Raw genomic sequence first — 14,779 nt, forward strand, 5'->3', positions numbered from 1 at the left:
TGTTTATCGCCTTGACTTTCTGTAGTGCTTTGTCCTGACTTTACACTTTCATAACATGAAGCTCTTTCTTCACACGTGCATAGCGCATAGTGCTGAAAAGACTTCAGTTTCAATTGATTTATCAAATCATGACTTAAATGCATGCTTTTAAGCGCTTTATTAGTTCTGTAAAGCCTTAGGCCCTGTTTACACGAGAACGATTCTGGGTGAAGACGTAAAAATATTTTATCGGATGTGCCTTTCGTTTACACGGCGACGGCGTTTTGGAGGCTTAAAAACGCAAAAAAGTGAAACCACCCTCCAGAGTGGAAATCTTAAAAACGATCCACCGTCGCGTTCCCGTCTAAACGGTAAAAACGCAAATCTGCTCAGTGTGGCTCTCGTCGCGTTTACGTCACAGGCATGCGCCATTACAGGAAAATAACCCCAATATGTCGGATTATTTCCATACGTCGGACCTTCAAGTTGCCATAGCAGCTCTGATAAACGTACAAGAGTCTTTTCAGCAGTTGTACAAAATATTCTCAGATATTGGTGTTTTTGCTTCACATCGCCACCTAGCCGCCTGGAGTGCATACTACATCGAATTTCACACACTTTTGCGTCATCATATGTACGCGGATTTCCTACCGATAACGCTCGTCTAAACGCAGAATAAAAAGTGATAACGCAACGCCACTTTTGCGTTTTCTCTTCAGATCGTTTCCGTGTAAACATAGCCTTAGATATGAAATAAGAGTCAGAAAAATCTATTTTTTTCTTTTAATTGAACAGTTTATTGAACCTTTTGATAAAAAAATACATTAAGAAAAGTGTATGGTTTATATAGTGTGATATATTGAGAATATGAAGCTCATACTCAAATATGCAATTTGCTGCGGAAGCTGGTTTTGAACAGTTTATTGAACCTTTAGATAAAATGTAAAAAAACATCTAAAAAAGTGTATTGCTTATATAGTATGATATATTGAGAATATGAAGCTCATACTCGAGGTAAAAAACCCTTAATTTTAGAGCAAAAACATGCAATTTGCTACAGATGCTGATATTATATGACCTTGTAAGGTAAATCAATGAGATCTTTATACGAGTATAGCAGATACTTACATAAAATGCTTATAAATATTAGTCGTCACTCTATATCTGCCAATAATGTCTTGGTAAGCTGATATTCAAATGCTTACTTTTATGATCGAATCTCTGTTTTAAAACCTATAATAAAATTGACAGATGATCATTGATATTCACATTTGAATCAAGTAAACTCGCTTCAGTCCTGTAAGTGTTCGTCTTGAAATATTAAGAACAAGATCAGGTGTTTCAGCAAAGTGTCGATCACAATGATCATTTAGAAATTGAGCATTACATATACAGATACAGTACAGGCTTCATAAGGTTATTTATTAATGCACATATTTGTGATCGAATCAGTTCAAATTAATTATTCATTAAATAAACCGTCATCATTAAATAGTAATGACTGCATTTTGCCACTGATTCTTCTTCATTTAACAAGCTACAGCATCTGATGTGATTCACCGCTGGAATTAAATACAGCTGTTTATCACAGCTTGACTTCCAAACAAGCTTATCAGAGTGTTAATTAAAAAGAGTGATTAGTGGAGGGATCTGCATGTTAAAGGCTGATTGTAGTGTAGACGGGGGTCTGGTTTCAGTGTTCGCTGATCTCGTGTGTTTCCGCTGCTCTTGGTTTGAACCCTTTCTCCGCTAAGTCATCCGCGGTGAGCTAGCACATTCCTGGCATATTCACCGTTACCATGGCAACGGCCCATCTGCTCACAGGCCGGGGGAGGGTGTGTGTGTGTGTGTGTGTGTTTGGATTGGGCTCTGTCCGAAATCACACACTTCCCTACTATATAGTAGGCAAAAAACAGTATGTGACTAAAGAAGTATGTCTGAGTTCACAGTACTCATTAAACAGTAGGTGAACGTACCCGGATTACCTAATACTTCTGGTGTGTATATTTTATTCACACTAAATAGAAAATACTTTTGCAAAGTAAATACTAATTCAAAATAAGAGCGTTTACTTTTTTAGATGCAGCCAACATCTTGAAATTTATCCAGACATTAATAAAATTGCAGTTTATCTTTAACAAAATGGACATGATTCATTATTCCTGCCATAAGAGCAATCACATGATGAGGCACCCGGGCTGCGTCTGAAATCACCAACTTCCCTGCTAGATAGTATGTGACAAAAGAAGTATGTTTGAATTCACCCGGATTACCTAATACTTCTGGTGAGATCCTGAAGTGTGTATATGATGGACACTTTACTATCCCATGAGGCCACGGGAGAGGATTTGTGAATGACAGTGGTAGATCACATGATAATGACAACATGGCGGGTGTAGTACTTCCAGATTATATTCATATTTATATATAGAATGTGCTTTTTTTTAGAGGTCGTGGAGTAATTATTTATTCAAAATAAGTACCTACTCGAGAGTGAGCGATTTCGCTTGTAGAAATTTAAGCTTGTAGAAATTAAATCTTAAATATCAACGTTATAATATTAGGTAACACCTACTCAACTTTCTGATTCTGGTGTTCTCATCATGCACTGGGGCATGCATAATTAATAAGGTTGCATTTTACACTTTTGTATCATTGCTTCTGGTGTTTCATTGCTTCAAACTTTTTAAAAGTTAATTTTCTACTCAAAATCAGACATTCATATTCCCTATTTTAAATTCCAATAATATTTCATGTTTTTACTGTATTTTTGATCAAATAAATACGGCTTTGGTGAGTATAAGCGAATAAAAACATTAACATATCTAATACCAACCCCAAAACTTTGAACAGTAGTGTATCTTCATAGCAAAGGAGTGAATGTACAATGGATAGGAATGTAAATTTCAAGCAAATATACAGAATGCAATGAGAGGTGTATGTTTATTTTTCTTCTCTTCCTTCTTGTGTGAATTTTATGGTGCATTGGAATGTTGTATTATGTAGATGTGGATGTGGAATATGATTGTTTTTAATGTATGTTCTTTTTTAAGTTTGTGATGTGATGCCACTGCCCTAATATAATTGCCCCTTGTGGGATTAATAAAGTGTTTAACTTTAACTTTACTTTATGTGCATTGTTACATCCACAGCCATAACACAAAAGAGGGACATTAACATAGCTTGTTTCAATAGAGGAATTTATTATCAAATAGAACATAAATGTAATTGTGGAGGGAAAAACAATCGGGGATAACAAAACCTCGCCGCCCGAACATGGCACCGGGGCTTCTTATATCCGTCCCTCACACGGGTCACAGCTGCAGGAAATCAGTTCCTAATAATACAAGAACACGCATAAAAAGAACACTTCCGCCCCCTAGAGGACAGACGAATCATTACACAAAAAATGTGTGTTTGTGTGTGTGTGTGTTTCCCTTCAGATGAGCAGGCTGAGGAGTGCTTTTGTCTAACCTGTGTGTGAGTGTGTGTGTGTGTGTGTGTGTTTTTTCCCTCAGATGACTAGGCTGAGCAGCGCTCTTGTCTAATCTCTATGTCAAATCAAGTCACCTTCATTTATAGCGCTTTTAACAATATGGACTGTTTCAAAGCAGCTTTACAGAGATAATAGGAAATTAAATGGCGCTTTTCCACTGCATGGTACGGTTCGGTTCGGTACGGCACGCTTTGGGGCTTTTCCACTGCATGGTACGGTACGGCTCGGCTCGGCACGGCTCACTTATGGTGCTTTTCCACTGCATGGTATGGTACGGTACGGCTCACTTCGGCTCGCTTTAGATGGTACCACCTCTGTTGAGGTTCCAAGCGAACCGTACCGATACTAAAATGTGACGTGGAAGCACTGTAGATCACTGATTGGTCAGACAGACAGAATCGTCACTACCAGCGTCATTGTATTTGTGAGACATCAAACCCGCTAGATTTAAATAGCCAGTAACAGCCTCCAATGTTTTAAAACTACTTGCTTGACTTGCTTGAAGAAAAAAAACTTCCAAAAAAGAAATGGCTGAATCGTGGTCAGTGGACGAGAACCGCAGACGTTCCTCTTGTTGTTTGCCGAGGAGCAGATAAACTATAACGATCAGTCTTAATCCCACCCACTTTGAAGCGGTACTAACTGCAGTGGAAAAGCAACCGAGCTAAAGCGAACCGAGCCGTGCCGCGCCGAGCCGAGTCGTACCACGCAGTGGAAAAACGAAGCGAGCCGAACCGTGCCGCTGAGCCGAACCGTACCGAGCCGTACCATGCAGTGGAAAAGCGCCAAAAGTAACAGAGATTGTTTTGGCTTTACAGCAGCTCTAGAATAAAGTTATTGTCCAGCTAAAGTTAGTTTTGATTGATTCACTTCCATTACAAAGATCATTAGTTATTAGCTTAGTGGCCGCTAACATGACACCGTTCTAACAGAAAACCTTTAACGCACTCCGGCCACTCACTCGCACAACAACAGTGTCTGGGGCTCGAGAACACAAACCTTGAGACAGGTTCCAAGATGCAAGCGCTGAATAAAAAGGAAAAAAATAAAGTTATTTCTGCGCAAACTTCAGTTCAAACTAGTTCACACTTCAGGACTGCGTTGTCGTCATGTCCAGGCGCAGGTCCTTCATCAGATCTGGAGTGTGTGTGTGTCCAGGCGCAGGTCCTTCATCAAATCTGGATACGGCCTGGATCCGGCGGTCTGCGGTAAACCTCAGGATAAACAGAGAGACATATATTAGCGTAGACGCCATCCTTCTTATGATGTACCAAGAACATCAGGATTTATAGGAAGTGTTCCCGGTTCCAGCTGATCTAATCTATGGAGACTAACATTGAATTATAGAAGTATATAATGTGTTATGTGCATGCCAATGCAGTGTTGACAGAACCGGGCTAATATGGTCATACTTCCTGGTTCTGGTAAGAACTCTAGCGGCTGCGTTTTGGACCAGCTTTAGTTTGTTTATTAAGCGTGCAGGGCAACCACCCATAAGAGCATTACAATAATCTAGCCTTGATGTCATGAACGCATGAACTAATTGTTCTGGATTTTTCATTGAGAGCATATGACGTAATTTAGATCTATTTTTAGGATGGAAGAATGCGGTTTTACAGATACTAAACGGGACTTTCAAATGAAAGATCTAGCAGTTATTAAGGCCTCTCTGAATGCAATCGTGCTCTTTCCTTGAAATGCGAAAAAACTTTAGTTTTCTTCCAGTTGCGCTCCATTTTTCTGGCTGCTCTATTAAGGGCCTGAGTGTACTCGGTGTACCATAGTGTTGAACTAATTTCTTGTGTAGATCACGTTGAGAAACTGTCTTAAGTGCTGGAAAAGAGAGTTAAAAGTTTCTGTCGCAATATCGAGTTCTTCTAAGCTATCTGGGATGCTGAGATGAACTCTGATAGTAAATCAGCAAATTCTTTGATATAGTCTGTATGGTGCCCTGGTGGCCTGTATACAGTAGTGATTTATCATTTACACTAGATAGTGTTACATTAAGCACCAACACTTCAAAAGTATTATATTTGAAACAAGACTTCTCAGTAATTCTTAAGATATTACTATACATTACAGCAACACCTCCCCCTTTGCCTTTCAGACGAGGTTCATGTTTATAACAATAATCTTGGGGGGTGCACTCATTTAAAGTAATGTAACCGTGTGTGTGTGTGTGTTTTGTGTGTGTGTGTGTGTGTGTGTGTGTGTGTGTGTGTGTGTGTGTTTCCCTCAGATGAGCAGGCTAAGCAGCGCTCTTGTCTAATCTCTTTCTGTGTGTGTGTGTGTGTGTGTGTTTGTGTGTATCCCTCAGAGGACCAGGCTGAGCAGTGCTCTTGTCTAACCTGTGTGTGTGTGTGTGTGTTTGTTTGTGTGTGTGTGTGTTTGTGTGTGTTTCCCTCAGATGAGCAGGCTGAGCAGCGCTCTTGTCTAACCTGTGTGTGTGTGTGTTTGTGTGTGTTTCCCTCAGATGAGCAGGCTGAGCAGCGCTCTTGTCTAACCTGTGTGTGTGTGTGTGTGTTTGTGTGTGTTTCCCTCAGATGAGCAGGCTGAGCAGCGCTCTTGTCTAACCTGTGTGTGTGTGTGTTTGTGTGTGTTTCCCTCAGATGAGCAGGCTGAGCAGCGCTCTTGTCTAACCTGTGTGTGTGTGTGTTTGTTTGTGTTTCCCTCAGATGAGCAGGCTGAGCAGCGCTCTTGTCTAACCTGTGTGTGTGTGTGTGTGTGTGTGTGTTTCCCTCAGATGAGCAGGCTGAGCAGCGCTCTTGTCTGATCTGTGGAGATCGAGCCACAGGACTTCACTATGGCATCATCTCCTGCGAGGGCTGCAAGGGCTTCTTCAAGCGCAGCATCTGCAACAAGCGTGTGTATCGCTGCAGTCGCGACAAGAACTGCGAGATGTCCCGCAAACAGCGCAACCGCTGCCAGTACTGCCGGCTGCTCAAGTGCCTGCAGATGGGGATGAACCGCAAAGGTCAGAGGTCAACACACACACACACACACACACACATCACACTAGATTAACCTGGCTAAAACATTTCACTGCGTCTCAATTCGCCTACTTATACTACGCCCTAAAAGTATTTACTCTTTTTGAGGAAAAAAAAAATATTTTTTGAGTGTGTAGCAGAAGAGTAGACAAGCTTTGAGACACTATCACGACATACAATTGTGTCTTTAACTGTTGCTCTCTGTCGCCGTAAACTGGCCTGTCAATCATCTTGTCACAGTTAAAATCCTCCACTTTTCATCCTACCGTATCAAGAGGAATGCAGAAGCACGTTGATCTGTAGTCGCGGGTCTTTCATGCAGAGACGCTCCTCATATTAATGCATAATGATGCATTTAAAAGTTAATGGCCAAACAGATCTTTATAAAAGTCCACATTGTTATTTTTGTTGATGAAATATATCACAGATAACATTAAATACATATTTTTCTATCAGGTTAGACTTTGATTAGTCACTCAAACCTTTATCTAAACCTCTCACCCTCAATGCCACACAATGACGTTGAGACGCAGAGCTAGCTTCAAATTCTTCTGCTGGTTTGTTTTCCAGCTGGTCGATCAGGTGACCTATTGATACAGCTTGAACTAGTATGAACTGGTCCAGAAGGGAAAATACATTAAACCAATCAGCACTGCCCTCTAGTGACCATGTCTTACTGTCATATGTTTGGGTTAGGAAACATCTTTAGATCTTTTTATTGGTTATAGATGGTTTTATCAAAGCTCTTATGCATTTGTTTTCCATTTGTACAGCATACAAGCTACTGTTTATTCACTATAGATGAGACACGTACAGAATATTAGTTTGTTTACACTTTATTTGGTAACACTTTATTTTACAGTGTTCTTGTTACATATGTTACATGTAATTACCACAATACATACAATAACAGTAAATGATGCATAATTACATGCAACTAACCCTCAACCAAATCCTAATCTAACCCTAACCCTATAGTACGTACATGTAGTTGCTTAATATTACTCAGTACTTATATAATTACACTGTAACAATGACACCTTCAAATAAAGTGTAACCCTTTATTTTAAGGTGTCATTGTTACAGTGTAATTACATATTTACGTACTGAGTAAATACTTAAAGTACTTAAATAGAACCTAAATACATCTTTATATGAAATTTCATAATTACTCCGGTTGTCTCTGAAATGTGGTTAAATTGAACTGACAAGCGTATTGGTATTTATTGGTAAACTAAAATATATTTTGCTAAATATAAAATATACTTTATAAATTTGAAACTTGCATATCATGTATTTAAATACATTTGTTATTACACACTTGTATTTGTTAGTTGCAATTTAATACATTTAGAATATATTGACTAGTTTAAAAGTAATATTTAAAAACACACTACAGTTGAAATTATAGTTTCTTATCAAGTACTTCACATGTGCTTTAGTTTGTTAGTCAACACATCAAAATAAGTGTGCTTCTTTAAAGTTTATTAAAACATAATGTACTTTAAATTGTAATGTACTTTATTGTAAAATTAAGTGCATTTGGTTACACTTTATTTTAAGGTGTCATTGTTACAGTGTAATTTTATATTTAAGTACTGAGTCATATTAATTAACCACATGTACTTAGGGTTAGTTTTTGGGTTAGTTGCATGTATTTAATGTATAAATAACTATTATTACTAAGGACACTATAAAAAAAAGTGTTACCTTGCATTTTAAAGGTGTACTTAAGTGTGTTAAGAAACATAGTCATGAAAGTGAACTTTTATTTCAGCAATATTAAATTATCTGCAAGTATTAAAAATAAACACTAATAAGGTTTGAAGAACACTACAAATGCACATTCAATACAATTTAGCACAGTTTTTTTCACAGGGGAAACAAGTTTGTCCATCAATTAAAGTTTTTAAAATAACAATTTAGCGTCTTCATCTAATTGGATGAGTCACATTTTTGACCTCATCAAATTAAACTCTATTTAGATAGTACATATTACACAGTTGACTGATGAAACTAATTATTAATGATGTGTGAATTATTATTTAAATATTAATCTTTTAAATCAGTTGCAAATTTATAAAAGCAATAAGCCACCCGAGGCTGTGCGTTTCAGTGATTTTACCACAGTTAAAGACAGGATATGTTATTCATAAACACGTTTAGTTATGCTGGGTTAAACTCTATATTCACATCCTGATAGCAATCAATTAGATTAGATTAATTAAGATTGGTGGTCACAGCAGGGGAATGTGCTCCACAAACTGACTCTTACCAATTAGGTGTTTCATATGGTAAACTAACATGGGGGAAAAAAGTTTATCAAGCGACGAGAATACTTCTTGTGTGCAAAAAATAATAAAAATAACGACTTTATTTCAACTATTCATTTCCTTCTCTGTGGGCCTCGAGTCAGTTCACTAGTGTAACAGCGCAGCGCTTCTGTGTTATACGTCACACACATCACACAGATGACCAGCGTCGGCCAATAGTGAGCCTACGTGTGACCTAACTGACTCGAGGCCCACGGAGAAGGAAATCAATAGTTGAAATAAAGTCGTTATTTTTGGGGTTTTTTGAGCACAAAAAGTATTCTCGTCGCTTGATAAACTTAAGATGAGCCACTGTAGTCACTTGGACTATTTTAACGATGTCTTTAATAACTTTTCAAGTGTCAATCCCTTAGAAGCCTATGGAGGAGTGATCCAGCTCTCAGATTTAATCAAAAATATCTTAATTCGTGTTTAGAAGATGAACGAAGGTCTTACGGAGTTGAACAACATGAGGAAGAGTAATTACTGACAGAATTTACATTTTTGGGTGAACTATCCCTTTAAATAACTGTAAACAAAATATTGATATGACTGAGTTTTTATATTTTATTAGCTCACCAAATGCAAAACTTCCACAAAGAAGAACCGTTCCTAGCGAGCGTATAGCGCTGCTGACTTCAGTGACCCGGATGAGCCTGTGTTTCTGTGTTCAGCGTCTGTTATCTGGGAATAACATACAGCTGGATGGCGCGATCGACCAATCAGAGTCAAGTATTCCACTGAGCCATGTAATAATAACCGGCTGGATGTAAATTATTCCTTACTTGCAGAATTCCATAAAAGTATTTGCTAAATATTAAAGCCAGAGATGAGAACCATAGATTTTTTTGCTACCGTCTAACGCACAAAACAACAAAAACACACCGTTGGATCTTTCTAAACTGTCATACGTTTTTATTTATCTTGTGTTGCACTTATTTACTGACACCTTCCGTTTACAGTAATGGATTCGTTAATGCGTTAACCTAGTCATAGTAAACCACGAAAGGTTTATTTAGTGGTTATTTAGGATTATTTACCTAGAATGTGGCGTTTGCGTGTTCAACAACATACAGTAGTATTACGCAACATTCAGTGGCACATGAGACTCAAATACAGAGTACAGTACATGCTATCGCTAGTCTATATTATGCGAGGAATGTTAGACTCAAAACATTGATGTTAGGAAACTCTTATAATAGGTTGCTCATCAAAACATACCAAACGTCAATGTTCTGGCCAAAGAACGAGCAGCATTACCAATCCATCTTCAGCTTTACTTGGGGTTAGACTCTGATTTTGCACTGTTGAAAGCGTGCCGCTATTTTTTTCAGCGTTTTAAATCGCCTACATGAGGGACATACAAACCTCTTTAAATGTTGAAAAAAGGCGAAGCATTTCAGAGGCACAGAATTTCTCATCTCGAAGGTAAAATTATTTTTAAACGGACGTTCAGTTGATGAATTGGATTTGTGTTTTGCAGCGATCAGAGAAGATGGCATGCCGGGAGGAAGGAACAAAAGCATCGGGCCTGTGCAGGTACACACAACCCCTCGCTCTCTTTCCACACATACACACCTTTCTCTCAAAACTAAATCTGATGAGGTGGCCTGGCCTGATCTCTCTGTTCTTCAATACTTGAATTTCTCTTCATCAGAACTTTTGTTTAAAGGGGTGGTAAAACACGATTTCACTTTTCTAACTTTAGCTAGTGTGAAATGTTGCTGTTTGAGCATAAACAACAACATCTGCAAAGTTACAATGCTCAAAGTTCAAAGCAAAGGGAGATATTTGCTTTTAAAGAAAAGGACTACAACAAACGGCTGGTAGGGGCTACACGACATTCTTCCCGGCATCAGCAACCATAAAATGTATATAAACCGCCCCCGGGAACACACAGTCCATGTTGAGAAGAGGATAAGTAGTTGTATTAGAGTACATTTGTGAGTCAGCTCAAACTTTAGCATCCTTCTTTTCACATGCAATAAAAGTCACTCTGTGTTCATCTCACAACAGTTCCTATACGAGCGGTTTATAGATTATCATGAAAGAATATGATAATTGAAGATAGTTAACTCCACATCAGCAACATAAATTCATCAACTAACCATCCAGAGACGTCCTGTTGCTTTCTACATGTTGTCACTTCTTCTTGAGTCTCTCCATCTTTGTCTGACTCTGTTTTAACATTAAAGGCAGGACAGTTTCTGCCATTTTAGTGTGTGTAAATCGCTCTAATCGCTCTGCTAACACACAAGAGCTCTTGAAACCCCGCCCTCTGAGGCAGCTCATTTGCATTTAAAGGGCCAGGCACAAAACGGTGCGTTTTTGCTAACCCTCAAAAAGTGACAACTTTAACATGCTATATAAAAATATCTGTGGGGTCTTTTGTGCTAAAACTTCACACACACACTCTATTTTACATCTTGGGAAAATGGCATTTTACCACCCCTTTAAAGTCACAAATTACTGCTATTCATCCTGAGTTTCTGGCATGTATTAAAACATGCGTTCCTGCCCTTTCCAGTCGTGAACTGAGGAAATAGAGCTGATTAGTTTTACCATACATTAAAGACGAGTTTTGGGATAAATAGCCCGGAGTGCCTTGTGACCTTCGCCTAATTTAAAGATGTTGATTTCATTCGAGTCGTCGCTGTTCTGAAGGCCAGAGCTCCAGTGAATAGATTGCCGTGTCATTCTTCTCATTCATTGTCAACTGACCTTATATATCATTGCGTTTAGCAGCTTTTCTATATTCGCGCTATGTGGATTTGAATGGCAGTGTTATAGCTGAATGTTTTTAATTGTTTGCACCTGATCCCAGCACTAGAGAACGCGTCTTATTGACTCGGCATAATTGCCTCTGCAACACACAATAGCAGGTTGCTTCACCTTTGACAAAATAAAACACTTTTAAAGATGGCTCGAACTCATCAATTGAATTAAAAAGGGCATTTTTTATTGCAAGACCTTGACTTAAACGCTGTTTTGTCTCTTTGTGTCGTATTCGCATTAAGAGCTCATGGAATTGCGCTTTGTGCGCGGTCAATGGATAACGCCTTTCTGTCCCTGTCCTGTGGTCTAAAACGACTACGAGATGATGACGACCGACTCTCTTAAAGTTCCCCTGTGGTCAATCATTTTATCCCTTAAAACTCATCTTTGATCACCAAAATTACATATTTAAACTTTATTTTCATTGAAAAAAAATTCTATGAATTTAGTTCTATGAATATGCAAATGCAAAAAGATTCTGAACCACTGTACGTGTGACCTCACCTTTTGTCTTAATAATTGATTAATTATATTTTGCAGAGATTTGAATTCTGATTAAAAAGAAAAGCGAATTCTTGCAACCAACTTGCTCGCAAAAATTCACTGAACAACAATAAATGATAAACCTTTAGCCTTGAATGACTTACTTTCAAATTTGAATAAAATGAGCAAATATGCTTGATCAACTTCAAAAACATTAACAAGTAAAAAAAAAAAAACAAGTCTTAATGACTCATATTTTGCACCATTTTGGAATTTAGATCAACAATTTCTCTTTGCGCAGATTTCCGATGAGGAGATTGAACGGATCATGTCCGGACAGGAGTTTAAGGATGAAGCAAACATGCCGGAACACACATGGGGAAACAACGGCGACAGTGACCACAGTTCTCCTGGCAACGGCGTCTCCGATGGGAATCAGCCCTCGCCCGTATCCACACTTTCATCCAAGTCAGTATTCCCTGGAATTCAGTGTAGGAATAATTCACAAAGCACATACAAAAACTAGTGCTGTGCAACGATTAATCGTGATTAATCACATCCAAAATAAACGTTTGTGTTTACATAATATATGTGTGTGTACTGTGTATTATTATTTAGTATATATAAAGACGCACACATGCATGTATATATTTAAGAAATATTTGTATATACTGTATATATAAATATATATATATTTATGTATATAAATATGTATACTGTATATATATTTATTTAATATTTATATTATATATAAATATTAATATTTTATATATACATTTTCTTAAATATATACATGCACGTGTGTGTCTTTATATATACAAAATAATTATACACAGTACACACACATATATTATGTAAACACAAACTTTTATTTTGGATGCGATTAATCGTTGCCCAGCATAAAAATAAAAATAAACGATTTTCCTTAGATGACAGCCTTCAGCTGCAATGCACACTAATGTAAAGACTGGATTCCTTTGTATTTGCCTCAAATGCATTCAAATAAACATGTTCTGCATGTACGAAGTATTCTAACGTTTATTCCTCTTCCTTTGCTTTCTCTGGCAGCCGCTCTGTGGATCTAAACGGCTACACCGCTGCTTTCAGGGAACAGTACATTGGGAATGCGATGGCCCAGCACTATCAGTTCCTGCCTCACCTGTTCGGATACGCCGCGCAGCCGCGGAGTCTGTACCCGCAGAGCCATACACTCATCAGCCAGCTGGTGGCAGCAGAGGAACTGGCCCCGCTAGCTACGCCAATGCTCATCGAGGACGGGTAAACAAAACCTCAGTCAGGCTGCGTCTACATTCACCCGGAAACGCATTTTTTTCTTTACGTTTTGGCATTCCAGCCACACCAGCCGTGTTTCCATTACAGATTTGCTCAAAACTTTTGCGATATTTTCTAAATGTCGATAAAAAAACTATTTAGAAATGATGGCGTTTCCATTATCTGATGTTATGCAACTAAACGTAATTTTTTTCCTCTCACAATAAGTCATTCCAAACATCATGGCGACGGATGTTAGTAGGTTTAGGTATATCCCAGCCGCCGCACTAGCCATTATTATTAATGGAAGGAGACGTAGGTGTGTATCACAGCATTAATGTCAAGGAAAGCCTTCTCCCTGTGTTCTCCCTGCTTCTGCTTCAAGATGTTGATAAATTGTGCCATTTCTTTGTTGTTTAGCATCCATTATTTCCGAAATACTTTTGTCTTTTATGAGTTTAATGAAGAACTCTGTCTCGTCTTCTGTCCAAACATACTCCGCAATCTTTACAGAATTATCAACTTTTACATACGTCAGGTGACCTGTAAATGCGGGAAAAAAAAATATTTTCGAAAAAACGTTTCTATTGTAAAATTGACATGCAAGACAGCTTTTTTGTCCTGCAAAAACTGAGCTTTTTGGATAAATTTTAAAACGCTGTTTTTACAGTGTAATGTGGACTGTGAAAACTGAGGTATTTGAAAACGGTTGTGCGTGTTTAGTCATGTGACGCATATTGTGCTGATGGATACATCTGTGTTTATTCCGGTATGTGCCTGCCTTACTAACAGGGAATTTTCTTTGGCTAAGTTATGAACAAACGTTCCTCCAGTAACATTAATAGACTTTGTTCAGTTATCTGGTCTTTCTGTTCTCAAAACGATTTCTATATATTGTTAATGGAACGTTTTTTTTTTTTCTGACACATTTTAGTTGGATTTCCGTTTAACATTTTTAACGTGCTAATCATGTTAACGGTGTGCTAAATCATGCTAGCAACATGCTAATTGTTGCAAGCAATGTGTTAAATCATGTTAACGACGGTAATAATGTTAGCGACATGTTAAATCATATTATCATCATGCTAGCAACAAGCTAATCAGCAAACAATGTGTTAAATCTTGTTAGCTTGTTAAATCATGTTAACAAAATGGAAAAAAAATGCTAGCAACATGTTAAATAATGCTAACAACATGCTGGCAATGTGTTAAATCATGATAGCAACATGGTAAACATGGTTGTTACACCAATTTGACGCTTGGTGAATGAAGGGACATGTTTTTAAATTGACCAAATTAAGTTTGTTGATGCATCTTTCACGCTGTATGGAAGGCAGGGTGGACATATAATCACTTGACATGTGTTATATTTGTGATTTCTTAAGTTATGCACGCCTGCCAGCTGTGTACGGATGTTGTTTTGTGACGCTATTTTGTATTGAAGTCTGTGGGAAGTCTAATTTATTTTCCCC

General features: G+C 38.0%; 1 protein-coding gene across 1 annotated transcript in view; it reads left to right on the forward strand.

The window, feature by feature from the left end:
- Positions 1-14,779, forward strand: part of nr6a1a (nuclear receptor subfamily 6, group A, member 1a) — a 40,265-nt gene that overhangs the window by 18,142 nt on the left and 7,344 nt on the right. Inside the window, exons 2-5 of the mRNA XM_077224952.1 lie at positions 6,219-6,449; positions 10,261-10,316; positions 12,337-12,503; positions 13,104-13,313. Coding sequence (XP_077081067.1) covers positions 6,219-6,449; positions 10,261-10,316; positions 12,337-12,503; positions 13,104-13,313 — 664 coding nt within the window. The remainder of the gene's footprint in view (positions 1-6,218; positions 6,450-10,260; positions 10,317-12,336; positions 12,504-13,103; positions 13,314-14,779) is intronic.

This window comes from Siphateles boraxobius, unplaced genomic scaffold, assembly GCF_051911475.1.
Source record: "Siphateles boraxobius isolate OS27281-9 unplaced genomic scaffold, OSU_SipBor_1 95, whole genome shotgun sequence".
In the NCBI taxonomy this organism is placed as follows: Eukaryota; Metazoa; Chordata; class Actinopteri; order Cypriniformes; family Leuciscidae; genus Siphateles; species Siphateles boraxobius.